At 41.3% G+C, this 22,502-nt stretch overlaps 1 protein-coding gene across 1 annotated transcript in view; it reads right to left on the minus strand.

Annotated features, from left to right (window-relative positions):
- Positions 1 to 12,302, minus strand: part of brf1a (BRF1 general transcription factor IIIB subunit a) — a 96,689-nt gene extending 84,387 nt beyond the window's left edge. The window contains exons 1-5 of the mRNA XM_079573465.1: positions 12,065 to 12,302; positions 8,685 to 8,867; positions 6,906 to 6,983; positions 6,573 to 6,746; positions 6,437 to 6,468 (exon numbers count right to left, since the gene is read on the minus strand). Of these exons, the coding sequence (XP_079429591.1) occupies positions 6,437 to 6,468; positions 6,573 to 6,746; positions 6,906 to 6,983; positions 8,685 to 8,859 (459 nt within the window). The 5' untranslated portion in view covers positions 8,860 to 8,867; positions 12,065 to 12,302. The remainder of the gene's footprint in view (positions 1 to 6,436; positions 6,469 to 6,572; positions 6,747 to 6,905; positions 6,984 to 8,684; positions 8,868 to 12,064) is intronic.
- Between the last annotated feature and the right edge of the window lie 10,200 nt (positions 12,303 to 22,502).

The raw sequence follows: 22,502 nt of genomic DNA on the forward strand, positions 1-22,502 counted from the left end.
GACTCGCTCTGCCCTGGGAAACGAGGCGGCCATCTTGGGTCAGTCATGAGGTCTTGCCGGAGGCTCGTATGAGATTTTTCTACATGAAATTGGGAGTCTAACCCACACCCTGCTCCGTGAGAGGCAGGGACAGGCTAAAGCCGAATCTTAAACCATTAACTTTGAAACCATAGCTCCAGCGTTGGCCCGAGCTGATCCGCGTTGTGACAGCAGAGCGTCCCGGGGGATTTTTAAATCGGGAACTCAAAGCTGAAGCGTTTCTCCCGAGAGGCTGAGTGAACGTGGCCGGGTCAAAGGTCAAAGCTGACGTCTCTTTGATCCGAGCAGCAAACACCGCAGCTGACGACTGGAGTAAGTGTCATGCGCCGTCGTCAGGGGTTTAAAAGCACTTTTCCGGGATTAATCTCGTTTTAGTTGATGAAAATGTCATGTAAATCTCGCTGACTAAAGCTATAATTATTCATTATTTAGTCCAACTGTCAGGCCATCAAAAAAACGTCAACATATCACCAGAAAACATCATGTTAGCTGCTTCTAATGGACGACTGCCATTATTCAACAAAGCCACATGGAGAAGCTGTGGGAGAAGCAGTCGCTAAAAGATCAGGGCATCTTGGGTCGGCCTGATGTGGTTCGCGCTCGTGCTTCACAGCTAGAAAGTCCCGGGTTCGATTCCCACCTGGACGCGGCCTTTCTGTGTGGAGTTTGCATGTTCTTCCCATGTCTTTGTTGGTTCCCTCCGGGTACTCCGGTTTCCCCGATCACTAAAAACATGTACAACACATGTCCAGGTGTTTCTGACCACCAGCCTGGCTCCACATCATGGAGATGGGTCCCCTGGTTCAGCACTGCCCACTGCTCCCTACGGGTCGTCCAGTGGCGTCAAGCGATGGGTTAAATGCAGAGAACATATTTCGCTGTGCAGTTCATGAATAATGACAAATAAAGTTCTGAGGTTGCTACAAATAAATTGCCCTTTGGGACCAATAAAGTATTCTGAATCTGAAGCACAAAGAACCCATCGTTGTATGATGTCATAACTTTTAGCCGTTAGCCCTCAAATGCTAATCGTCCTCTTTATTAGTGTATTAGGTGGATTTCAGTTTAATCACAGGGGACATAACCCTGGTGTAAACTGTGGATATCACAGTTAAGTTAAGTTTGGTCTGAAAGCACTGGGCTAAACTTGGCTAACTCTTGGCTAGCTCTTTGCTAAAAACAGAATAGCAGCCAATGGTAAACCGGAAATGGTGCGTATGGCCATCAACCCCACGCTGGTCCGGAGTCGCACTGCTCCTCTGATGCTGCCTAAAGACATCCGGATCAGTGGACACCAAGTGGAGAGGGAAAAACGGGATAGGAGTAGAATCTTTAGCTTAATCGGACTAAACTTCACATGTAAACGTAGTCCCTCAGCTCCTTCCTGCCTTTCAGATCCTTATCACGGTGTCCTGGAGAACCGTTCACACGTGATTCAACTGCGATCAGTCTTGCGGCTCGATTTCCAATTCCCCTTTTGAATAAATCAGGACTGTTACAGCAGATGTTTCCTTTACGGCTCCTGTTTAAAAGCGCCGAGGGTCAGAGGTCACGGAAAAGGCCTGAAGCAGATGGACGTCAACCTGCGCGGATCAATACACACCGGTTCACGAAGAACAACTTCAGCCGAACCCGAACAAGGCCTTTATTTATGGGACAACAATGGGGTTTACGGACCGGCTCCAGCTGCTCCGGGAGAAGGAAGTAAATGGACTCTGGGTTCATGAAGGCAGGAAGTCAAATATAAGACTCGTTTATCCCACTTTACAACAAATCAATTCATCAAGTTAAATATTGGTTAAACATCACATAAGGGAGATCAATGAAGTACAATTTGGATTTGTTCAAGGCGAGACGCTGCAAGTGAATTGGAAAAAAAACAATTTAGCCACATCAATTGGAAACTTTTGCTGTAGATTACTCGCATAAATGAGGGAAATTTGTATTGTAAGTTTTCTGTTAATTTCTGGTTTTATACGCTAATTCATTTTATGCATAAAAATGGCCAAAAGTGACGATATTTTCAGCGACAAAATGCAAATAATGGCAAGAGGATTTTTGACCAAAAAAAGTGATGAAAAAATGACAAAAAATCTGAAAAAAAGACAAAATAAGTGATGAAAAAATGACAAATTTGTAATGAAAAAATTACAAAAAGTGATGAAAAGTGACAAAAATGTGATGGAAAAAAATGACAAAATATGATGAAAATAATGACTAAAAATTCTGAAAAAAATGACAAAATAAGTGAGGAAAAAAAAGTGAAGAAATGACAAAAATATGATAAAAAAAGACAAAATATCTGAAAAAATGACATAAGTGATGAAAAATTACAAATCTGTGACGAAAAAATTACAAAAAGTGGTGAAAAAGTTACAAAAATGTGATAAAAAAAAGTGACTAAAAAGTGACGAAAAAATGACAAAAAAGTGGTGAAAAGTGACAAAAATGTGATGGAAAAAATGACAAAATATGATGGAAAAAAATGAGTAAAAATTCAGGAAAAAATTACAAAATAAGTGACGGAAAAAAAAGTGAAGAAGAACTGACAATGTGATGAAAAAAATGATAAAAATATGATGAAAAAGCTTCTGAAAAAATTACAAAAAAATGAAAAAATAAAAAAAGAATATGTGACGAAAGCTACAAAAACATAAAAAAAAGTGACGCAACAAAGCAAAAACGCGAGGGAGAAGACCCTTCCAGATGAGTTTTGTTCGCTTTCAAATGAGGCGTTACACTGACCTACAGGCTGCAAGCTCCAGTCGAGAAGCTTTTAGATTTGGATAAACCTGAACTGGACAAAATGCACTCGATTAAGGTGGGGGTTAAGAGGTTAAGGGAGAAAAGAGGTCAAGAATCTCAACATTTACGGTCTTCATTTTGGCCTAATTCATTTGGTGACTTTTTGAACGTCCCGCGGAAACGCTGCCTGACCAGGGTCATGGAAAACATTTCACTCTAAAGCTGTTGTGGAAAACTGCCTGCTGCCCCGTCCCACTCGCAGCGATGGGTGTGTCGGACTATTTTAACAACTGTAGGTTTTAAAATAGCAGAAACCCGCCTGAAACGACCAGCTGTGGCTCAAAGGAAGACCACACCCAGAGCCTGGTCCCTCTGCCCCCGACACGCAGCACAGGGGGGGGGGGGAGCGCGGGGTATTTTTACACCAAGGCACCAGTGGGTTCAGCCAGAAAGAGGGGGTGAAATCCTGTAGACTCTTCTTTAAAAACACATGTGTTAAAGCTGCTTTGACACATCTTACTTAGGTTTTCAAAAGGTTTTCTGACCTGGTTCTGTCAGGACTTTGATAAAATAAAGCAGAAGTTGGGCCTGACTGATATGGAGTTTTGGGTCCGATACAGATATGAAGAGGGTTGGCCGATATTTGAAGTAATAGTAACAGCACATAGTCAATAATCATAGAAATCAATAGAAATCAATCTAGAGGTCGCCTGATATGGGTCATTCTAAGGCAGATTCCAAACATGGGGGATTTTGATTGGCCGATATGCACCGCTAATATTATCTTCTTTAATGTCTCATCTATAATCCTGTGTATGAAGCTTCTAAATGTGTTGCACTGTGACAGCAGGGGGCGCTGTATGAGGGGCACAGGGCTGATTTATTCAAGACATTCGTGTTTTGTAGGTACTTCAGAGGGAGCTTGTTTGGAAGACAAAAATCAGCAGTAAGTCTCTATCTCTTGTGATTCTGAAATGATACGCAAAAGTACATCATAAAACATATAAAGTAGAACTTGAAAGTTGTGGAGGCTCATTTTAAAGCTCTGACTGAGCTTTCCAGGGCAATAAATGGGACGGGTCCATCACTTATCGGTGCCGGAGACATCGGCCGATAGAAGTTATTGTAAAATACCCAGATATTGGCCAGGTTATTGTTCGATAGGGCCCTAGTAGAGGTTGGCAACGTCAACTCTGGGCCAAATCGGAAACTTCGGTAGAAAACCTTTGGCCCCCCAGAATATTTGGAGAAATACTATTGCATAAATACATGATAAAATACCTGAAAAAGTAGTCTAAAAATGCAGCTCCACTTCAGCCAGAATACTCGCTTTTCCTCTTCTTCACAAAGACGTGCAGACTGAGACCGACTGACACACGTCTACCTCAAAAACTTTATGAAATGTAAACAAAGGCTTCATAACTAGATAGATGTATTTTTCCCATGTTTGAGTTTCCAATATACTAAAGGAGAAGAAGAAGAGCTTCATTTGTGTAACACCTTCCACAGACATGGCCACAAAGCGCTTTACATGAGACAATTTCACATTCTCTCCAACCTCGGTTTGAAGCTTCAGTTTCCCCTGGGGGAGACTGACAGAAACGCTGTCACGACTGCACACGTCTGCACCAAAGTCCCTCTGACCACCATCATGCATTCACACACATACGCCTATTGTACATGTTTTTAGTGGTAGGGGAAACCGGAGTACCGGGAAGAAACCTACGCAGACACGGGGAGAACATACAAACTCCACACAGATAGGCTTCCTCCAGGTGGGAATCGAACCCAGGACCTTCTAGCTGTGAAGCACGAGCACTAACCACTGTGCCACCGTGCCGACACTTTCAAGATATTTCTTCCTGCAGAAAATCCTCTTCGAGATCTTCTTCTGAGAGAAATAAGTCGTTCAACAGTGACAGTGAAGAAGATCTGACGCCGCCTCTGACCCTCCAAGTCCAGCACAAACAAAAGCATTACACACATACAGTATGTTATCAAGAAAGTATAATACTAATTCGGTCTTGTCAGGTTTGGCTGTGAGCAGAGTTCCACGGCCAGGCCTGTCCCGGCGGAGTGTTGTGAGCGTCCAGCTGTTAAACACGCCCCTCGCTGCCCTGCGGTGGGGGCTGGGTGTGACGGGGCAGTATGTAGCAGGCAGATGGGATGTTTGAGATGCAGGGAATAACTTTGATAAGTCGTTTGCTCCAGTACAAAGCTGTTTTTTCAACTTCGAAAATAGTTTAGATCCCAACAGTTGTCGCAATTGTGTTTCATGGAGTATCTAGAGCTTGTTTCATACATCACGTGGACCAGCGATTCTCAACTATTATGGCGTCAGGACCAACCATCAATTTATAACGACAAGCCACGGCCCCAAGAAGAATTTAATTTGTTACATAAATAATGGAAAATTCTGCATTATCCTGACGATTATTGTGTAGCATCTATGACATAATCATAACTTAAAGAACGTGATCCACTGAAAATGGTTCCCACTTTTGGTCACGAGCCACAGGTTGAAAACCACTGGTATAGACCTAAAGTGGGGGGTCTGGTGGTCTCTCTAAAGCTGACCACACACTGAACGACACTTTTTCTCCTCTAAAGAGAGAAATGAAGCAGGAGAGACTTTAGTATAAACATCAGTATCAGCTGTAACGCACTCTCAAGATCCTCAGTCGTTATGAGTGAACCTCCAGTCGTTCTATAATCGCACTGCATCCATGTGTGAACCCCCCATTCTTCACTAAATCTTTTAAGATCATGTAGTCTGTGCTTATCTTAAGCACATTTTTAGAGGAATTTACTTTAACTGGTGCTTAGAGCTTTAGTGTCCCATTATATTTTTCAATATCACCTTAGGGCAGAGGGCATGTGCACAAGGGCCGGTTTAGGCCCGCGGGCCTGACGTTGCCCAACCCTGATCGAGGTATTACTGGGTCACAACTAGGGCTGTGGTACCGTTACCCTCTGAACCCCCGCCTTAACCCCCACCTGAACCCCAGTCAGAACATCCTGCTTGGTCATCTGTAATGTTAAACAGTGATTCTCTACTGGTGGGTCGGGACCCAAAAGTGGGTCACAGAACCATTTTCAGTGGGTCGCGAGTCTAAAGGGAACTTTTATACAATATTTTCCATCTGAAACTGCATGGAAACACTAACTGTGTCTGTTAAAATGAATGTTTTTGGGTTGTTTTGATCATAATTTCAGTCTTAAAGGGAAATCTACTGCTTGTTCAACAAAAACCTGTGTTGAAAATATGATATTTTATACGATATTTGACAAATTACAGTTTTATTTGGGTCCTCGGATTGTCATCCGGGGGTAATGTTGGGTCCCAAAGCCCTGACTTGGAAATCAATGATATAAAACATTGGCATTTGCAGAAAATAGTTCTTTACTTTAGGCTGCAATGTTGAGGTTTGGCCCTTGGATGTTTCTGCAGCGATACACACGCCCCCCACGATGCAAACTTGCCTCCACCTGTCGCATCGTATCGAGATATCTGGCATGAATATCAAGATATAAAATTTTGTCCATATCGTTTAGCCCTAGTACCAGTACCAATTTTTTTTTTACAGTACCCAGCCCCAGCCTCGACAATCCAGAGTTAGTATAATAAAAGACAGTTTGAGTCTTTTCTTACCTGCACCAAGTCACTGAGGTCCAAAAGCATGTCTGAAACATCTGAGTTAAGGCGTGACCAGGGGTTACGTGGCAGGAAGTCTTAATGCCGTTTCCTAAGGTCTAAATCTGCTCAGGTGAGTTGGTGTGAAGGATACGCGGCGTGCCCTCCGTCCTGCAGACCATGTAGAGACACGCGGCGATGACGTGGACGCTCTTCCGGCCGCGGGTCAGGCCTTTCGTCAGAGCCATTCTGTAGAAGTTAAAGGCCGTGTCCAAACAGTGCTGGGTCATCTGCAGCTGGTGCCCCATGACCCCGATGTGACCCTTCGCTGCAGAGGGAATGGAGGAAAGTCAACAGTAATCAGAGTTTCTATCAAAGCTCAGAGCTGAGTCTCTCTGGACTAACATGTGTGTTGTTTACATGCTGGTTGTGTGCAGTGAGGAGCTAGGCTTCACTTGGCCGACGCTGCCCCCTGCTGGACGCTCACCTTTCTGCAGGGTCTGAGCTCTGGACTCTCGGCCCAAAGAAATGTGAGAGTCTCCAAAGGTCGGGAGTTTGGATCCTCCTAAAAACAAACAAATGGGTCATTAGAAGAGTCGACCTCAAACCTGGTCTCAACTGGGATTAACTGGACAAAACTAGGAGTGAGACAAAGCACTGAAAAAAGACAGACTAAAATATAAATCACAAACTGAAAAATACAATTGTACGTGTTATTTTCCTTAAACTGGACTCTTTCCTCCTGATATTTCTAATATATTTGCATAACATTTTACAAACAATAGTAAATATAGAAATAAGGCTAAACTTAAATACTCATGAAGTTCATTTTAAAATGTATATTTATCTTTTTATGATATATATGAGCAAGCTCTGGAAGTCCCCCTGCAATAGGGCAGAGACCCCCAGGGGTCCCTAGACCCCACTTTGGGAACCGTGACATTGAGAGAAATAAGATTGTGCACAACAAAGATTTAAACCCGACACAACCTTAACTTTACTCTTCCTTTTGCTAGTACCACCCAGAAGATCTCAGTGGCTGGAGTCAAGAAGTGGATCCGTGAAAAACACTTAAAAAAATTCCACAAAAGTTTTTCAGTTTATACGACTATTTAAGGAAACAATAATTAAATCGGATGAACTGGAAATTAAATTAAAGAAGAAGAATATTATTTGTTTTGATGTTCAAACCCTGTTGTGGCATGTTGTGTTGTTACATCAGACCGTCTTGGAAATGTTTTTTGTTTTTTTTTTGGGAGAAAGGGGCACGGGTAGGTCTTCTTTGTGCTCCTTTTCTATTGTCTGAGGATTGTTCCTATCAGCATTATTGTTTTATAAAAATGAAAAAATATTCAGAACGACTGAAGGAAATTGTAAATGAAAAAATGAAATTGCTAAAAAACGCTAAAAATACTGAAAATAGTTTAACATTTTTGTCAAAAGACTTTAACCAACCTTAAATAGGTTTTTAGTTGCAATTTCTCCCATAACATGTAGTACTTTTTTCCAGATGTTTAAAGCCAGGACCCTCGTGACGTGAGGTGGGTGTGCTGATGCATGCTGGGTAAAAATGCATTGGTTTTATGTTGCACTTTTTTGGACACTCAGACACTTTATATTGCATTATTCATTCACTCCATCCTCAGTGGTGGTAAGCTTTGATTGTAGCCACAGCTGCCCTGGAGTAGAGAGACGGAAGCGAGGCAACCAGTCTGTGCCATCGGCCCCTCTGACCACCACCAAAACACCCACTCACTACATTAGCTACAAGCTTGTTTTGTGCTATAAAGAAAAGGAGAGGATCTGATTAATAAAAGTCCTTTATTCTGATGGGACGCAGCCGATGCTTTTTGCTCATGTAGTGACCTTCTTCAGGGCATTCATTTCTTGTTCTGTACTTTGTTGAATTGCAATTAGGGCTGTCACGATAACGACTATTTTGACTTATTAACATTCAATACCTAACAGATAAACCTTATTGTTTTTCATATTTTGTCCGAGTAAAACATTGATTTTTAACTGAATCAAATTGGGTTACATTATATTTCATGTTTATGGCAGCTTGTGTGAAGGTTAGGATATGATTATGCACTTTTAGGACAAAGGTTTTGTCATTTTAATGCTTGAGAGTTCACAGTCATTAGATATCATTAGTCAATCATATTGTGCATCGCAATATTTTCCAGCCTCAAGATTTCAAACTTTGTTATCACGACAGGCCTAATCGCACTGTCCCTGTCACATAAACAAATAAACAAATAAATACCTTGTGCCGAGACGAACTGGCCCACGGCGAGAGAGCCTCCTCCTCCGCTCTCCACAAACTCCACCTCAGACACGATGAGGTTGTCCTCCAGCACCGAGCCGCAGCCCATGCACACGGACACTCCCCGGGCGTGGTCCACGTCCACCTGCGACGAGCCGCACTGCCGGCACACCATGGTCTCACCTGGGGGGGGGGAGACGTTAATCCAGACGGGATTAACATGATGCTGGTTAGAGTTCTGTTGTCTGTAGGTCAGCCGCTGCACTTCCCCAAGACCAACTGTAGAGGCGCTATATATATATATAAAGATTAAAGATATAAAGATATAAAGATTATCGCAATGTAGGCACTTATCAAGACTTTTCTGCCTCTTTGTAACCCTAGCTCCCACTTGCTTCTTTCTAAGTGAAAGAACTTGCAAATTTAGTGGTGGATCGGATACTTTGCTTATTTGCAAGGAAAAAAGGTTGGGAACCACAGACCTATTGTGGCTCTCCTCATTGCAGATCTACAGCGGGGCAAAAGGGAGGCATTTAGACATGTTTGCACCGTCAGTTTTAGAAAGTTTTGAGGCAGGAGGATCCCGAGACACCACTGAAGACATTTACCTGGATGTCTGATCAGAAAAGAAATATAAAAACAATGTTTTTACGGAATGCATACCAGTGTCTTTCTGTTGAATGGTTCGGGAGTAGATAATGAATGAATCATGCAGTTTACCAACAAAAACCATGGTCCACAGACCGGTAAGGCTGGGCAATTTTTTCCCTCCAAAAAAATCTCGATTTATGATTTGATTTTTTCCCCCCCATTTAAAAGAAAATAACTGCGTAATGTAAAGATATTTTAAACATATTTTTATTGTATTTAATTAAAGTTAGGGCTGCTCGATTGTTGAAAAAATAATAATCACAAGTCTTTATTTTATTTATATATTTATTAAAAAAATAAAAAATATCCTGAATATTTTCTGTTTTCTGAACGGTCATAAAAGTACAAATGATTTCAAGTTTGCCCCGATTAAGGAGAGGTCTCTGTTTCACACCTGCCCCCTGCTGGCCAGCCCTCACAACTGCACAAGTAAACTGAGTGGCGCGGCCTGATGACATCATCACACAGCGCTGTTTGTTTTTATATTGGGCAAAAGCACGAGCCATGGCAGGTGAAATGGGAAAATAATCCCAGCGCCGTGAAATAATGCAAGTCTGCTTTGCAAAAAAAAATAATAATAAATTGAAAAAATGAAAAGAAAATTGAAAAAAAAAAAAACACTTTTTTTTCTCTAATTTTGTAATCGTTTAGTGTAATAATCGAAATTGTAATTGAATTTCGATTAATTGCACAGCCCTAATTAACATAAACAAAATTGCAAGGGCAAGATTGTTAAAAACATCCAAATTACTTATACTGTATTTGGAGTGAGATAATAAAACAACAAAAAATCCTGAGGAAACTAAGCAGGACCTTCTTCCTCTATGCAGAGAGTGAAGAGCTCAAAAAAATAAAATAAAAAAAATCTAAAAAAAAAATAATAATAATAAACCAACTCGATTTTTAAATCAAATCGATTCTTTTCCCAGCCCTGCGTACCGGGGGCTGGGTACGTAGGGCTGGGTTCTATCCCAAACAAAGAACCATGAACCTCCGAACCCCCACCTGAACCGAGCACATTGTCTCCAGTTTGGCTTTACCCAAATCTAACGGCTTCTTGAAAGAAAGTGTCAATAGAGCAATGAAAACGTGACAAAAACTCAACGAAAAAAAAGGCACAAAAAAGTGACAAAAATGCGAAATGTGAGAAAAACACAAAAGTGACGGAAAAAACAACAACTATGAAACACTTGTTTGGTAGATCTTAGCTTTCAAATGAGACATTACACTGTTACACTTTACCCAAATCTAAAAGCTTCTTGAAAAAACTGGAACAAAATGAAAGCAATGATGAAAACACAACAAAGAGTAACCAAAATATGACAAAAAATCAACGTAGGTGCGGAAAAAATCAACAAAACAGTGGCAAAAATTAGACGAAAAAGAACGTGACAAAAAACGTGCTGGAAAAGCAACCAAAAACGGACTAAAACATGACAGAAGGCCAACAAAAAACAGACAAAACAGTTACAAAATGAAAGTAATGATGAAAACACAATAAAAAGTAACAAAAATATGACAAAAAAGAAATGAAGATGCGGAAACATGACAGAAAGCCAACAAAAAACTGACAAAACAGTTATGATCACTTTTGTAGGTCTTAGCTTTCAAATGAGGTGTTACCCTGACAAAAAAGAAATGAAGATGCAAATAAAATCAACAAAATAGTGGCAAAAATTAGACGAAAAAGAACGTGCGACAAAAAACGTGCTGGAAAATCAACCAAAAACGGACTAAAACATGACAAAAGACCAACAAAAAAACAGACAAAACCGTTATGATGACTTTTGTAGGTCTTAGCTTTGAAATGAGGCGTTACACTGTTGCTCTCCAGTAGGGCTGAAACAACTAATCAAATACTAAAATAGTTGTCAACTACTATTCCAGTAATCGATTAATCGTTTTCTAGTAACACAGACTAAAATTGAGCAAAAAAGACATGACAATTATGTATTTTGGATGAAAACCTACTTTGTTGTTTAAAGTTAGGGTCTGCAGGGTTTTGTACATCGTAAATTTCATAAATATCTGTCTTTGTCTCGCCCAATCAAAGCAGAATTAGCACAAAGAGCCTCTGACAAACGTTTACTTTAAGTTTACTCCATCCACGTGTCCTCAAGCGGCGCCACTTCAGCTTTATGTGATAAATTTTTTTTGAAAAAAATACAATTTCCATGCACCTTTAACAGCCAAGCGATTCGATAAATCTTAAAAAATAATCGGTCGATTAATCGATTATCAAATAATCGTTAGTTGCAGCCCTACTCTCCAGTCCGGAAGAAATTTGGCTAAAGCCGAACAGGAGAAAATGCGCTCAGTTCATGGTGGGGTCAGAGGTTAAACTGCTTATATGCTTTCTTCATGTTGTCATCATTTTTCAACCAATGGCACTGCCCTTATGAGTCATTCTACAACGGCGTGTGTGATGACAAAACATCAATTACTCTCTGAGGACACACCTCATCCTGCGGCACAAATCTGGTAATCCATGTAAATAAATAAATGTAGTAAAATGTGTAACTCCAGCTGCGTCCACTGTGTGATAGCGTTGCTACGTGGCACAGCTCCGCTCTTGCTAACTCCAGCTATTTTCTCCGTGACAGCTTAAAAACACAAACGATCTCACCTCGTGCCCCTCCCGAAGCCCAGAGCCTTCATCGTTTTCCCATTTGCATGTGTATTCACGATTTATTCACGTACATAAAGCTTTAAAAAAGTTCAATCCTTACCCTCGCTCTCTCTTGCCAAGCCTTATGTCCAAACTGCAGCACGCACGCCTCTCTCTCGGCTCCTCCACGCGCTCCCCTCGCTTCTACCGTGAACGTATCTTCTTTTGAGCGTTATTTCATCGTGACAACACCTTCGACGGACACAGCGACGGGTTTATCCCCCGCAAACGCCGACACGGGCCTCTGATAGGGGCGAAAACGCCGAAAACTTTAGCAAAACAGAGCCAACACGTGCGGGGTTCAGCAGCAGCGGAGAAGCCGGCGGGCGAGACCAACTGAGGACAGGGAGGGGTGACCACAGCGGACCGAACCATGTTTTTAAGCAAGGAATTTGAAATAAACGCACATTTCTCACGTGTGACCGCTTTTTTGAGAATATTTAGCACAATTAATAGTTAAATCATGGACTAAGAGTTTGACAAACAAATACAAATTATCTAGAGAATACCAGGACACCCCTTGAAATCGTAACGGTGGCGTATAGAGGGTTAAATGGACGGTTCCTGATGAAACGTTTCGCTGCTGAATGAAATTTGCTGAACAGTAAAAATGACTCAGCAGCTGATTATTTCATCAAATTGCGGCTTGCAACAAAAGGTCATGTTTCAGTGGAGTCTTTTGGTGATTTATGGCTTGGAAAGCAATAAAAGTACGGCTGAGAACAAGCCTTAACATGTCTAGAATAGAAATATGATGATAAGTGCATTTTACACGTGTTTGCCAATTCCCACGTTCATGCAAAAGTCCTGAGGGGTTTACACAAAACTGGAAAAGCTGAAATGGATCAACCCTTTTCAAAACTTTATTTAAACAAGATTTTCACACAAGTCACTGCAACAGGAAGTCGTTTTTTTTTTATCATTGCATGAGAAAAGAAACAGAAGAAAACACAGCACACACTCCAACTCAATAATCATCGGAAAAACAATGATAAATACTTTTCTAAATAGTGTATATTTGTATATAGATCTGCTGCCTGCATAATGTCAGGATCAGAATTGTGTTTGTTGCCATGGTTATGAACAGGTTCACCACTTGGATTTTTGATCGTGCAACAAGAAGCGTAAAACAAAGGCATGTAACAAATAACTTAGTTAAATAATAGACTATAAAAACTTTCAACTATAAGATTATAAGGCGGGGGTAGGCAACGTCAGGCCTGCGGGCCAAATCCGGCCCTCCTGCACAGAACCTCTGGCCCCCAACTTGATTTTGAGAAATATTATTATGCAAATAAGAGGTCAAATACAAGCACTCTAAAAAAAGAGAGAGAAATAGTGTATTTTAAAAATGTCCTGGCAGAACATCCCACCTGGTCATACATAATAGTGGGTCGGGAGTCTATAGGTTTCTTGCTTAAAAACATGGTTCGGCCATGTGGGTGCCTCTGCTGTCCACTACGCTGCCGTGTGCTGGGCCCCGGGCCGCACAGAGCGGGACAAGAACAGACTGAACAAGCTGGTCAGGAGGGCCAGCTCCGTCCTGGGCTGCCCCCTGGACTCTGTGGAGGAGGTGAGGGACAGGAGGGTGTTAGCCAAGCTCACCTCCATCATGGACAACACCTCTCACCCACTGCACGGGACTGTAGAAGAGCTGAGCAGCTCTCTCAGTGGCAGACTGAGACACCCTCAGTGCAGGACGGAGCGCTACCGCAAAGCCTTCATCCCCACTGCTGTCAGACTGTACAATAAGACTGTGAAGCATCACTTATTGACATCCTGCACTAGGACTGTAACTTTACACCCCGATATTTTACTTATATTTCTATTTTTTTTTCTTCCTATTTTTATTGTTGTTGTTCACCTATTGTTGTATTCTGCTTTGCTTGTTGTACATGGGATACCTCGTTTTTATTCTATTTAACTGTTTGCACATTTTCCTGTGTGTTTTTGCACAACTCTGAGTGATCTTCTTGAATGCCGACTGTAACAAGTGAATTTCTCCATTGTGAGATCAATAAAGGATTATCTTATCTTATTTTATCTTAAAGGGAACTTTAATCAATATTTTCCATCTGAAACGGCACAGAAACACTAACAGACACTAATGTTATTGGGTTGTTTTGATCATAATTTCAGTCTTAAAGGCAAATCTACTGCTTGTTCAACAAAAACATGTGTGAAGAATGCAATATTTTATACAATGTATGAGTTTTATTTGGGTCTCGTCATTGAGGTAAAGTTGGCTCCTGAAGTCACCTGAGAACCCCTGGCCCTTGGTGTTTTGGCGATGATGAAAATCGGCCTTTCGCGATTAAACTTGCCTCACCCTGCTATAAGGGCATGTGAAGACGACAACAATTTGACATAGAACATCAGTGTGAGCGTATTTACGGGTGTGCAGGTGCCTTGAGTTTCAGCAGCAGATACGAGTGTGGAGAGACATGAGCAGAAGAGCAGACTACACTCACGAGTTATTGGGTCTTGGTTTTGTTCCTGAGTCCGATGGCTGAGGGGAAAAAACTGTTCATGTGGCGGGAGGTGTGGGTCTGAATGAACCGCAGCCTCCTGCCTGAGGGGGAGGGGGGAGTAGTCCGTAGGCCACGCCCACGACAAATCTTCACATTATTCCTTTTTACAGAATACAACTAATACAGTTAATTAAACATTAGGCCTAATAAAAGTATAATTATATAACACACATTATAGACATTAGCTAATGCACACATTCTTTTATAGATATTATGATTACAACAAAAAAGAGTCGTTGACAAAGGTTGTTAAACCGTCGTCTGTACTTTTTCATTTAAGGTTTGGCCTCGTTTCCTCCAAAAGCCTCGTCAGAGACACAAAGGAGGGACACACTCCTCTCTCAAACCACAATCGTGTTACTTCAGCTCAAATTTGAACCTCATCAGGAAAGAAAAGTGGTTTTGAGATGGAGATGAGCTGCTGACTGAGCTCCTCTGTGGTGTTGGTACAACCTCTTACGCAGCTGCTGTTTACTTCTCCAATATAACGCTCTGTGCAATGACATATGTCTACATAAAAGCTAAGTTATATAATAGATATTATATTTTCTTGTTGTAGATGCAAGAAATATAAATGTAAGAATGTGTTCATTATCTATTTCTAACTATCCAATAGTTTTGTAAGTGATTTTGAAAAACACACAGGTCACACGTTAAGAGGACAGTTAGGCTTTTTGTTTTTCTTCTCTTGTTTTTCTGGAGCAGTCTTCCACTTTATCTTGACGTCAGTGTGACCTGCAGCTTCAAACCGTTTCTGGATCTGGAAAATAAAAAGTGTTAAAGCTCCTCTGCTGAGCGAGTCCAGCTCTGAATGAGTCAAACTGTTACAGAGATTTAAACCAACCTCGTCTAAAATCTGCTGGTTCATCACTGGATCGTCCAGGCCGTGTCCAGAGAACTTCATCTTCACAAATCTGAAGCTTTTTGGCTCCTCTGAAGAAAACAGCAGGAAGCAAAAGGTTTCAGGAAATCTGTTTTTGTACAGACACAGACAAACATCATTCTGTGCTTCACAATAGTAAAAAAAAACACACAGTTAAACCAAGTTGATTTTTGTTTTTGCGACCGGTGCATCTGTGAGAAGAGAGATCAGTGTTTGCACCAAAGTGACTAATGCAGGGCTGAGGAGGAACCAGAGTAAAGTGTGTTACCTTGACAGTAGAATGGACGTCTCTCCTGACAGGAAAAGACTTCCCAGGTCTTGTTCAAGTTCTGTGAAGCGCAGAAAGGGTCGTGGTAAATTGTCTTCAATCCTGGCTCATTCCAGGCTGTGAAGGCGACTGTCCTGTTGTCCGACCACTTCCCTTTAGATCTGAACAGACCGATCCATCTGCGGTCTTCGGTCCCTGCTACCCTGTCTGCAGCAGTGTTTTCCTCTGCGCTCTCGATCATAGCCAGGTCTGTGTGGTGAGTTCTACAGTAGGTCACGGCATTGTCCCAACTCAGACGACCAGGTGATAAATGAAAGACTTTTGGGCTGGAACCTACAAAAACAAACATGTTTTCATCTCAGTGAAAGAAAGACATCTAACCACCACAAAACAATATCAACATGAGATCAGGTTCTTCAGAGAATGAACAGTTCTTTGTTCCTTGAACGAGAGGTGAAAAAGTCCAATACTTAAACTGTATAGTATAAATGACAGGTAAAAAAACATTTGTCAAGTAACCCATGTATGACTGAAAACTAACATTGCCACAAATCCTCACCAGAATAACAGAGGGCTTTTTGCAGTGTGGTGCAGTCTCTTCTGCTGCGCCAGGTGGATTTAGAGATAACACTGCACTGCTTATCAGTGGGAACATACTGTGGTTCACCACTTGCAGATTTCCAGTTCTGAAAGGATCCACTGGAGTTTGTGGCCGTCCACTTCCACTGGCTCAGGTCTTTGGGGTCATCGTACAGGCCGATCCACACGGGGGCGCTGTAGCCTGGAGGGCGGGGCAGTCTGAGATTGTCCTCAGAGCTGCTCACACAGGCCAGGTCATGGTAGTGCTGTCTGCAGAACTGCTGAGCCTCGCTCCAGGTCAGGTTCTTATCCACAAAGTGATACAGGGGGCTCTCAGAGCAGAGACTGAAGCTCACGGCTGAAACACAAACACATCTGACTTCAGGGTCACATGGGACACACAGACTGGATCAGCACTCGCCACTTTCAACTTAGGAATATAGTCATTCCAAAAACAATCATCTGAAATTACATTATATAAAATTGCTTGAATGTTGTGCTTGTACCAAAGCTGAGACGTGTTTCACATGATACAAATTTATCACCAGATTATTGTGATGTGAAATTAAAATGATGAAGTTCCACTCTGAGATCAATCAAAGTTTATTTCTATAGCACTTTACAACAACACCAGGAAGAACAAAGTGCTTCGCAGAAAGATAAAACTATTTGAAACAAAACATTATGGCTTTCTAGACAGAATTCAATGAGTTCTAGATATTAAAATCCAATTTGTAGAATCTTAAAAAGGGACAGGTCTGTGAGATCACGTCGACTAAGGAGCAGCTGTTCCACAGTTTAGGTGCGGCGACCTCAAAGGAACCATCACCCACTGTTTGTCCTGAGACCTGGGCACGTCCAGAGTATAGAGTGTCACAATAGAAGTTAATGGAAAGTCATATACTGTATATAGTATGCGTATATATATTTTCTTTTGTTAGATAATCTCTTCTTATTTCCTCTTTTTTTCTGTTTATTCTCCTGATCTGTTTAGTTGAAGTTTTTCTCATGTGGCTAAAATGCAGCAGAATGCAGGACCCTCAGATCCTCCTCTGACTCTGTTGTGGCTCATGGATAAACTTATCCCCCAACGCTGACACTAAAGTGCTATTACTCTATGACTCTATTGAAAGGAATGTTCTTATTATTCTACAGCAGAAATGACAGCCGTGTTCAGAAACACCACTGCACTGAGCTTAAGCTTTAGGATCAATGTTGAGTTTCAAACAGTTTGAACAAAGGCACTTACCACAGAGCAGCAGAGCGAGCAGCGTTCGGACCCACATTTCTGCAGAGCCTCGGAGCAGGACCTACGCTCCCGAGTCCACAGTGATCCTGAAGAACAGCCTCAGTGTCTACTTTATCTGTCAAATCTCAGAAGGAAGTGAATAAACAAACACACCTCCTGAACGATTTCATTGGATTAATGTAAACCTGATTTGGATATGTTCTTTGTGGAGCGTGAGCCCTATTTGCACACGGAAAGATGATGTAACCACGGCACCAAAATAGACTTCAATTTTAAGAATGTTTAAACATTTACTGAAATTTGTATTTGAAAATAAACTCTACATCCCAGCAGGTCTTTTAGTTGTTTCCTCAAAGTTCCCAGAGGCCACGAAATATCAATAATATTTATACCATTAGTCAATGGCCGTTTCTCAATTCTCAGACTGCAGACTCCGTACTTATGAACTCCGGGTACGGACTTGCGGGTGCAGACTCGGAGAACGGACTTGAGGAGTTCACGAGTGTGGACTCGGCTTTTTCGGCGTTTGGAACGAGTGAACTCGATGACATCACAGGAAGTAGCTCCTGAACATGGGGCTGTGAGCTTTTATAACATTAAATCACTTCATATGAAATTAAAAGGGTGACACTGCAGTCGAAGTGGAAATGTGTTTTTAAAGACATAAATTATACACTTTTGCAATAAACAGAAATAAATGTTTACATTTTATACAATTTCACATTATTTTGTACAATTATAGCCTATAAATAAGCCGTTATGTGGAAAGTCATTAAAAAATCTGATGTGCAAACTGAAACAATAATAATAAAAAACAAATAGGTCAAATATGAACTTGTTTGGGGGGTTGCAAATTATTCTGAAAAAACGAACAAACAATTTAGACTTTAAAATGTGTAACTGTTTTTGAAGTTCCCATATAAAGATGTGTCTGCAGTGCCCCCTTAATAAAACAATGTAAAAGTAAAATGCATTTGTCCTCAATGACCTGTTCATGACGTTAAGACTTTAAATGAAACTGTTGCTGATCGTTGTGAGGAAATGAAAGCTGTTCAAAGTGGTTTCCACACATCTGCTCAGAAAACCATCTTAAACAGGAGACACGTCTCTGAGGATAAACTCTTAAACCGGTCACATCTCCGCGTTTATTTACATGCGCGCGATCAGCTGTAGTTCAGCTGTAGTTCGGCTCAGTGCTGAGGAGGAGGGGCCGCTGCAGGCGGGGGCTCGCGCTGAGCCACGTGCTCAAAACCAAACGGATTGTGGGAAATATAGCTGGCAGAGAACGCACAAGTCTCCTCTGATGCATCCTCGGTAAAACGGGCGGAGCAGGTTCTCATCCGGGGATTTACAGCGAACTTGCTGAGAAGCGAACTTTGAATTGGAACAGGACCAGGGCCGTGATGACGTTTCACGAGTCCACGAGCACAGAAGTCCACACAAGTACACAGATTGAGAAACGGCCAATATGTCAGACTCATATTGACTAAATTGACATGAACTTTGGTCCAGATGATGTGGAACCAAAATCCGAGGCCATGGTTCTCCACTGGAAAAAGGTGGCACCCTCTCCTGGTCGGTGCAGAGTCCTCGTCTCAAGTGGAGGAGCTCAAGTATCTCAGGGTTTTGTTCATGAGTGAGGGACGGATGGAGAAGAGATCGATCGCTCATTTGTTTTTACTCTTTCTACATACATTAAAAACGCCTTTGTGTCGAGGTGATGCTTCGGAGGCGTAACGTCCTCATTACGTGCAGGATGTTTCTGTGGAAAAGTGACTGTTACCTTTATTTGCATGTGGAAATGAGTTGTTGCGAGGCTGTTTTACATACAGGGCTGCTGATGTTTGTCACAGAGTTTGTTTCTTCCTGCTTTACTCACACTGTTGTTTCTCAAAGATCTGACAATGAGCCAAATAAACTCAAAATAATGCCTTTTATAATGTCTTTGTGGTAAACTGTTCATAGCTCGTCATGTCGCTGTGTCTTTCCTAGAATAAAATGCTACACTGAAATATGACATTATAAATCAGCTGCTTCTTTCATTTTTTATTGTTCAGCAAATTTCATTCAGGGGTCAAGGGGGTCCATGAACAGGCTATATTGTTGTTTATAGAGTTTAATCTATAGTTTTAACATTTGACTTTAAAGAGAACAAATTCGATGTTGCGCCTGCAGGATGTTTCTTTGGACAAATGATCTTTGCCTTTATTTGCATTTGCAGATTTTCTTTCATGTGAGGCTGTTTTTTATACAGAAGAAGAAGTCAGGACAAGAAATGTGGTTAAGCTTTGGTTATACTTTTATAAGTACTATGTATCTGACACTGATACTTTAGTGACTGCAGCATCTCACTGTACAACACTAAATACATCAATACTAACATATATAGTATTTAGGGATGAATGAATCAAGTTACTCGATTCAGGCAAAATGAGAAGAATCAACCTATTTCAAAACTTTATTTCGACAAGATTTTCACACAAGTCATTGCAACAGGAGGTACTTCTTCAATCACTGCATTAGAAAAGAAACAGAAGGAAACACAGCACACACACAACTCAATAAATATCAGAAAAACAATGGTAAATATTTAAAAAAAAGTCAGACACGCCCACAACAAATCTACATATTCATCATTTTGAGGCAAGGAATGAGGCAAACAAATCAAAGTAGATGTGGGACAAAGTAAATGTTCTTTTTCTAGAGACAAATACAAAATGAGCGATGTCATTATTTATATAAAAAATGATATATAAAGGAGCATGTTGCAATTTCTATTGAAACCACAGAAACCGAATCTTTCCCTCCTTTAAGATGGAGGTGAGCGCTGACTGTGGGTCATCACAGCCTCCTCTGTGACGTTGGTACAGCCTCTTATGCAGTCGCTGCTTAGTTTCTCAAATATAGAGCTCTTTACAATAAAACACAGTGAGAGGTGGGTGGTACTCAATTACATTTATGCAAGTACATGCACTTGAGTAACTGTACTTTTGCAAGTTTTTTTTTACTTATACTTGAGTAGTATTATCTGTTTCTTACTAAAAATAGTAACTTGTGCCACTGAGTAAATATTTATGTGACAAACTTTAATTTTGACGTGTAAAAGAGCTGTATTTAGTGCTTTGTTACTTTATTCTTCAAAGTGATTCGTTTTTATATGTTCTTAAAGATTTTCATAACTTTGTTTCCAATAAGTTATGTCACTGCTGAAACACGAATCAAACTTTTACCCTCAGTTACTCAGTACTCAAGGAAAATTGAAAACTTTTTTACGTTTAATTGAGTAAATATATTTCTGCTCTTCCCACCTCTGAATACATTTAATAAAACACTGGGTCTAATAAAATTATAAATATATCACACACATTATAGACATGAACTAATGCATTTATTCTTTGATGGAGATTATGATTACAACATAAAGGAGTTGTTGACAAAGGTTATTAAACCGTCATCTGTACTTTGTCATTTAAGGTTTGGCCTTGTTTCCTGCAAACATTTCTATCAATCTATCTATTTATTTCTAACCATCCAATAGTTTTGAAAGTGAATTTGAAGAACACACAGCTCACACGTTAAGAGGACAGTTTTTTGTTTTTGTTTTACTTCTCTTGCTTCTGTGGGGCAGTCTTCCACTTTATCCTGACGTCACTGCGTCCTGCTGCTTCAAACCGTTTCTGGATCTGGAAAATAAAAAGCGTTAAAGCTCCTCTGCTGAGCGAGTCCAGCTCTGGGAATGAGATTTAAACCAACCTCGTCTAAAATCTGCTGGTTCATCGCTGGATCGTCCAGGCCGAGTCCAGAGAACTCCATCTCCACAAATCTGTAGGTTTTGGTCTCCTCTGAACAAAACATTAGGAAGCAAACGGTTTTAGGCAAAGTGTTTTTGTACAGCACTTTAAACAGACAAACGTCACTATAAGTTGTTTAATGGTCTCATAACCTCAAGTCTTTTTGTTTTTGCTGTCAGTGCTTCTATGAGGTGAGAGCTCTAACTGCTGTGCCACAGTGTAGCCCAGTGTTTGCACCAAAAGCCGTTGTTCAACATAGCGCGACCCGACCACACACGCCACGATCTACGTGAACATATCGACTCTGCCTCGCACACACTTCTGCTTCCACAACACACGCATTGTTGTGGGCGGCTAAATGCTACTATCAGCAAAATCCCCTTTTAAAACAGCGCTATTATGTTGTGAAATATTATTTTATATTAATATTAAATTATTATAATATAATATCAGAGGCCAGAATCTGTTCACGTCACATCAGACACGGGTCAGCGCTTTGGCCACAGCCAGAGATCGGTCCCAAAACCTACACCTGGTCAGACCGGATTGGCCCTGGCCTTTGTTATGGAAAAGATCGACAAAGTGGGTGAAACAGCCATTCGGCTGATACGTGCCTGCATGTGGAAAGACACCGACAGTGACTAATACAGGTCTGAGGAGGAACCAGTGTACAGTGTGTTACCTTGACAGTAGAATGGACGTCTCTCCTGACAGGGAAAGACAACCCAGGAGTTATGCACGTTCTCTGCGGCGCAGAAAGGCTTGTGGTAGATTCTCCTTCCACTCAGCTCATACCAGGCTGTGAAGGTGACCATCCTGTTGTCAGACCACTTCCCTGTAGTTCTGTACAGGCCCATCCATGGCACCCAGGGGTATGAAACAGACTTGGCTGCAGTGTTCTCCTCGGCGCTCTCGATTATAGCCAGGTCTGTGTAGTGAGTTCTGCAGTAGGTCAAAGCATCGTCGAAATTCATATGCTCGTTAATAAAATGAAAGACTTTTGGACTGGAACCTACAAAAACAAACATGGTTTATTCACCTTATTCCGGACGTTCGCGTGGGCGCCGCCATGAATTGTGCCCGCCCCTTTTCTCCTATGTGTTAACATGGGGCTGGAGAAGTCCGCATAAAATCAGTCACTACACGAAAACAAAGCCGTTTTCAGGCCGCACAGAGAAACGGTGCAGTGTTGACATGT

Source organism: Gobius niger, assembly GCF_951799975.1.
Source record: "Gobius niger genome assembly, chromosome: 16".
Lineage (NCBI taxonomy): Eukaryota > Metazoa > Chordata > Actinopteri > Gobiiformes > Gobiidae > Gobius > Gobius niger.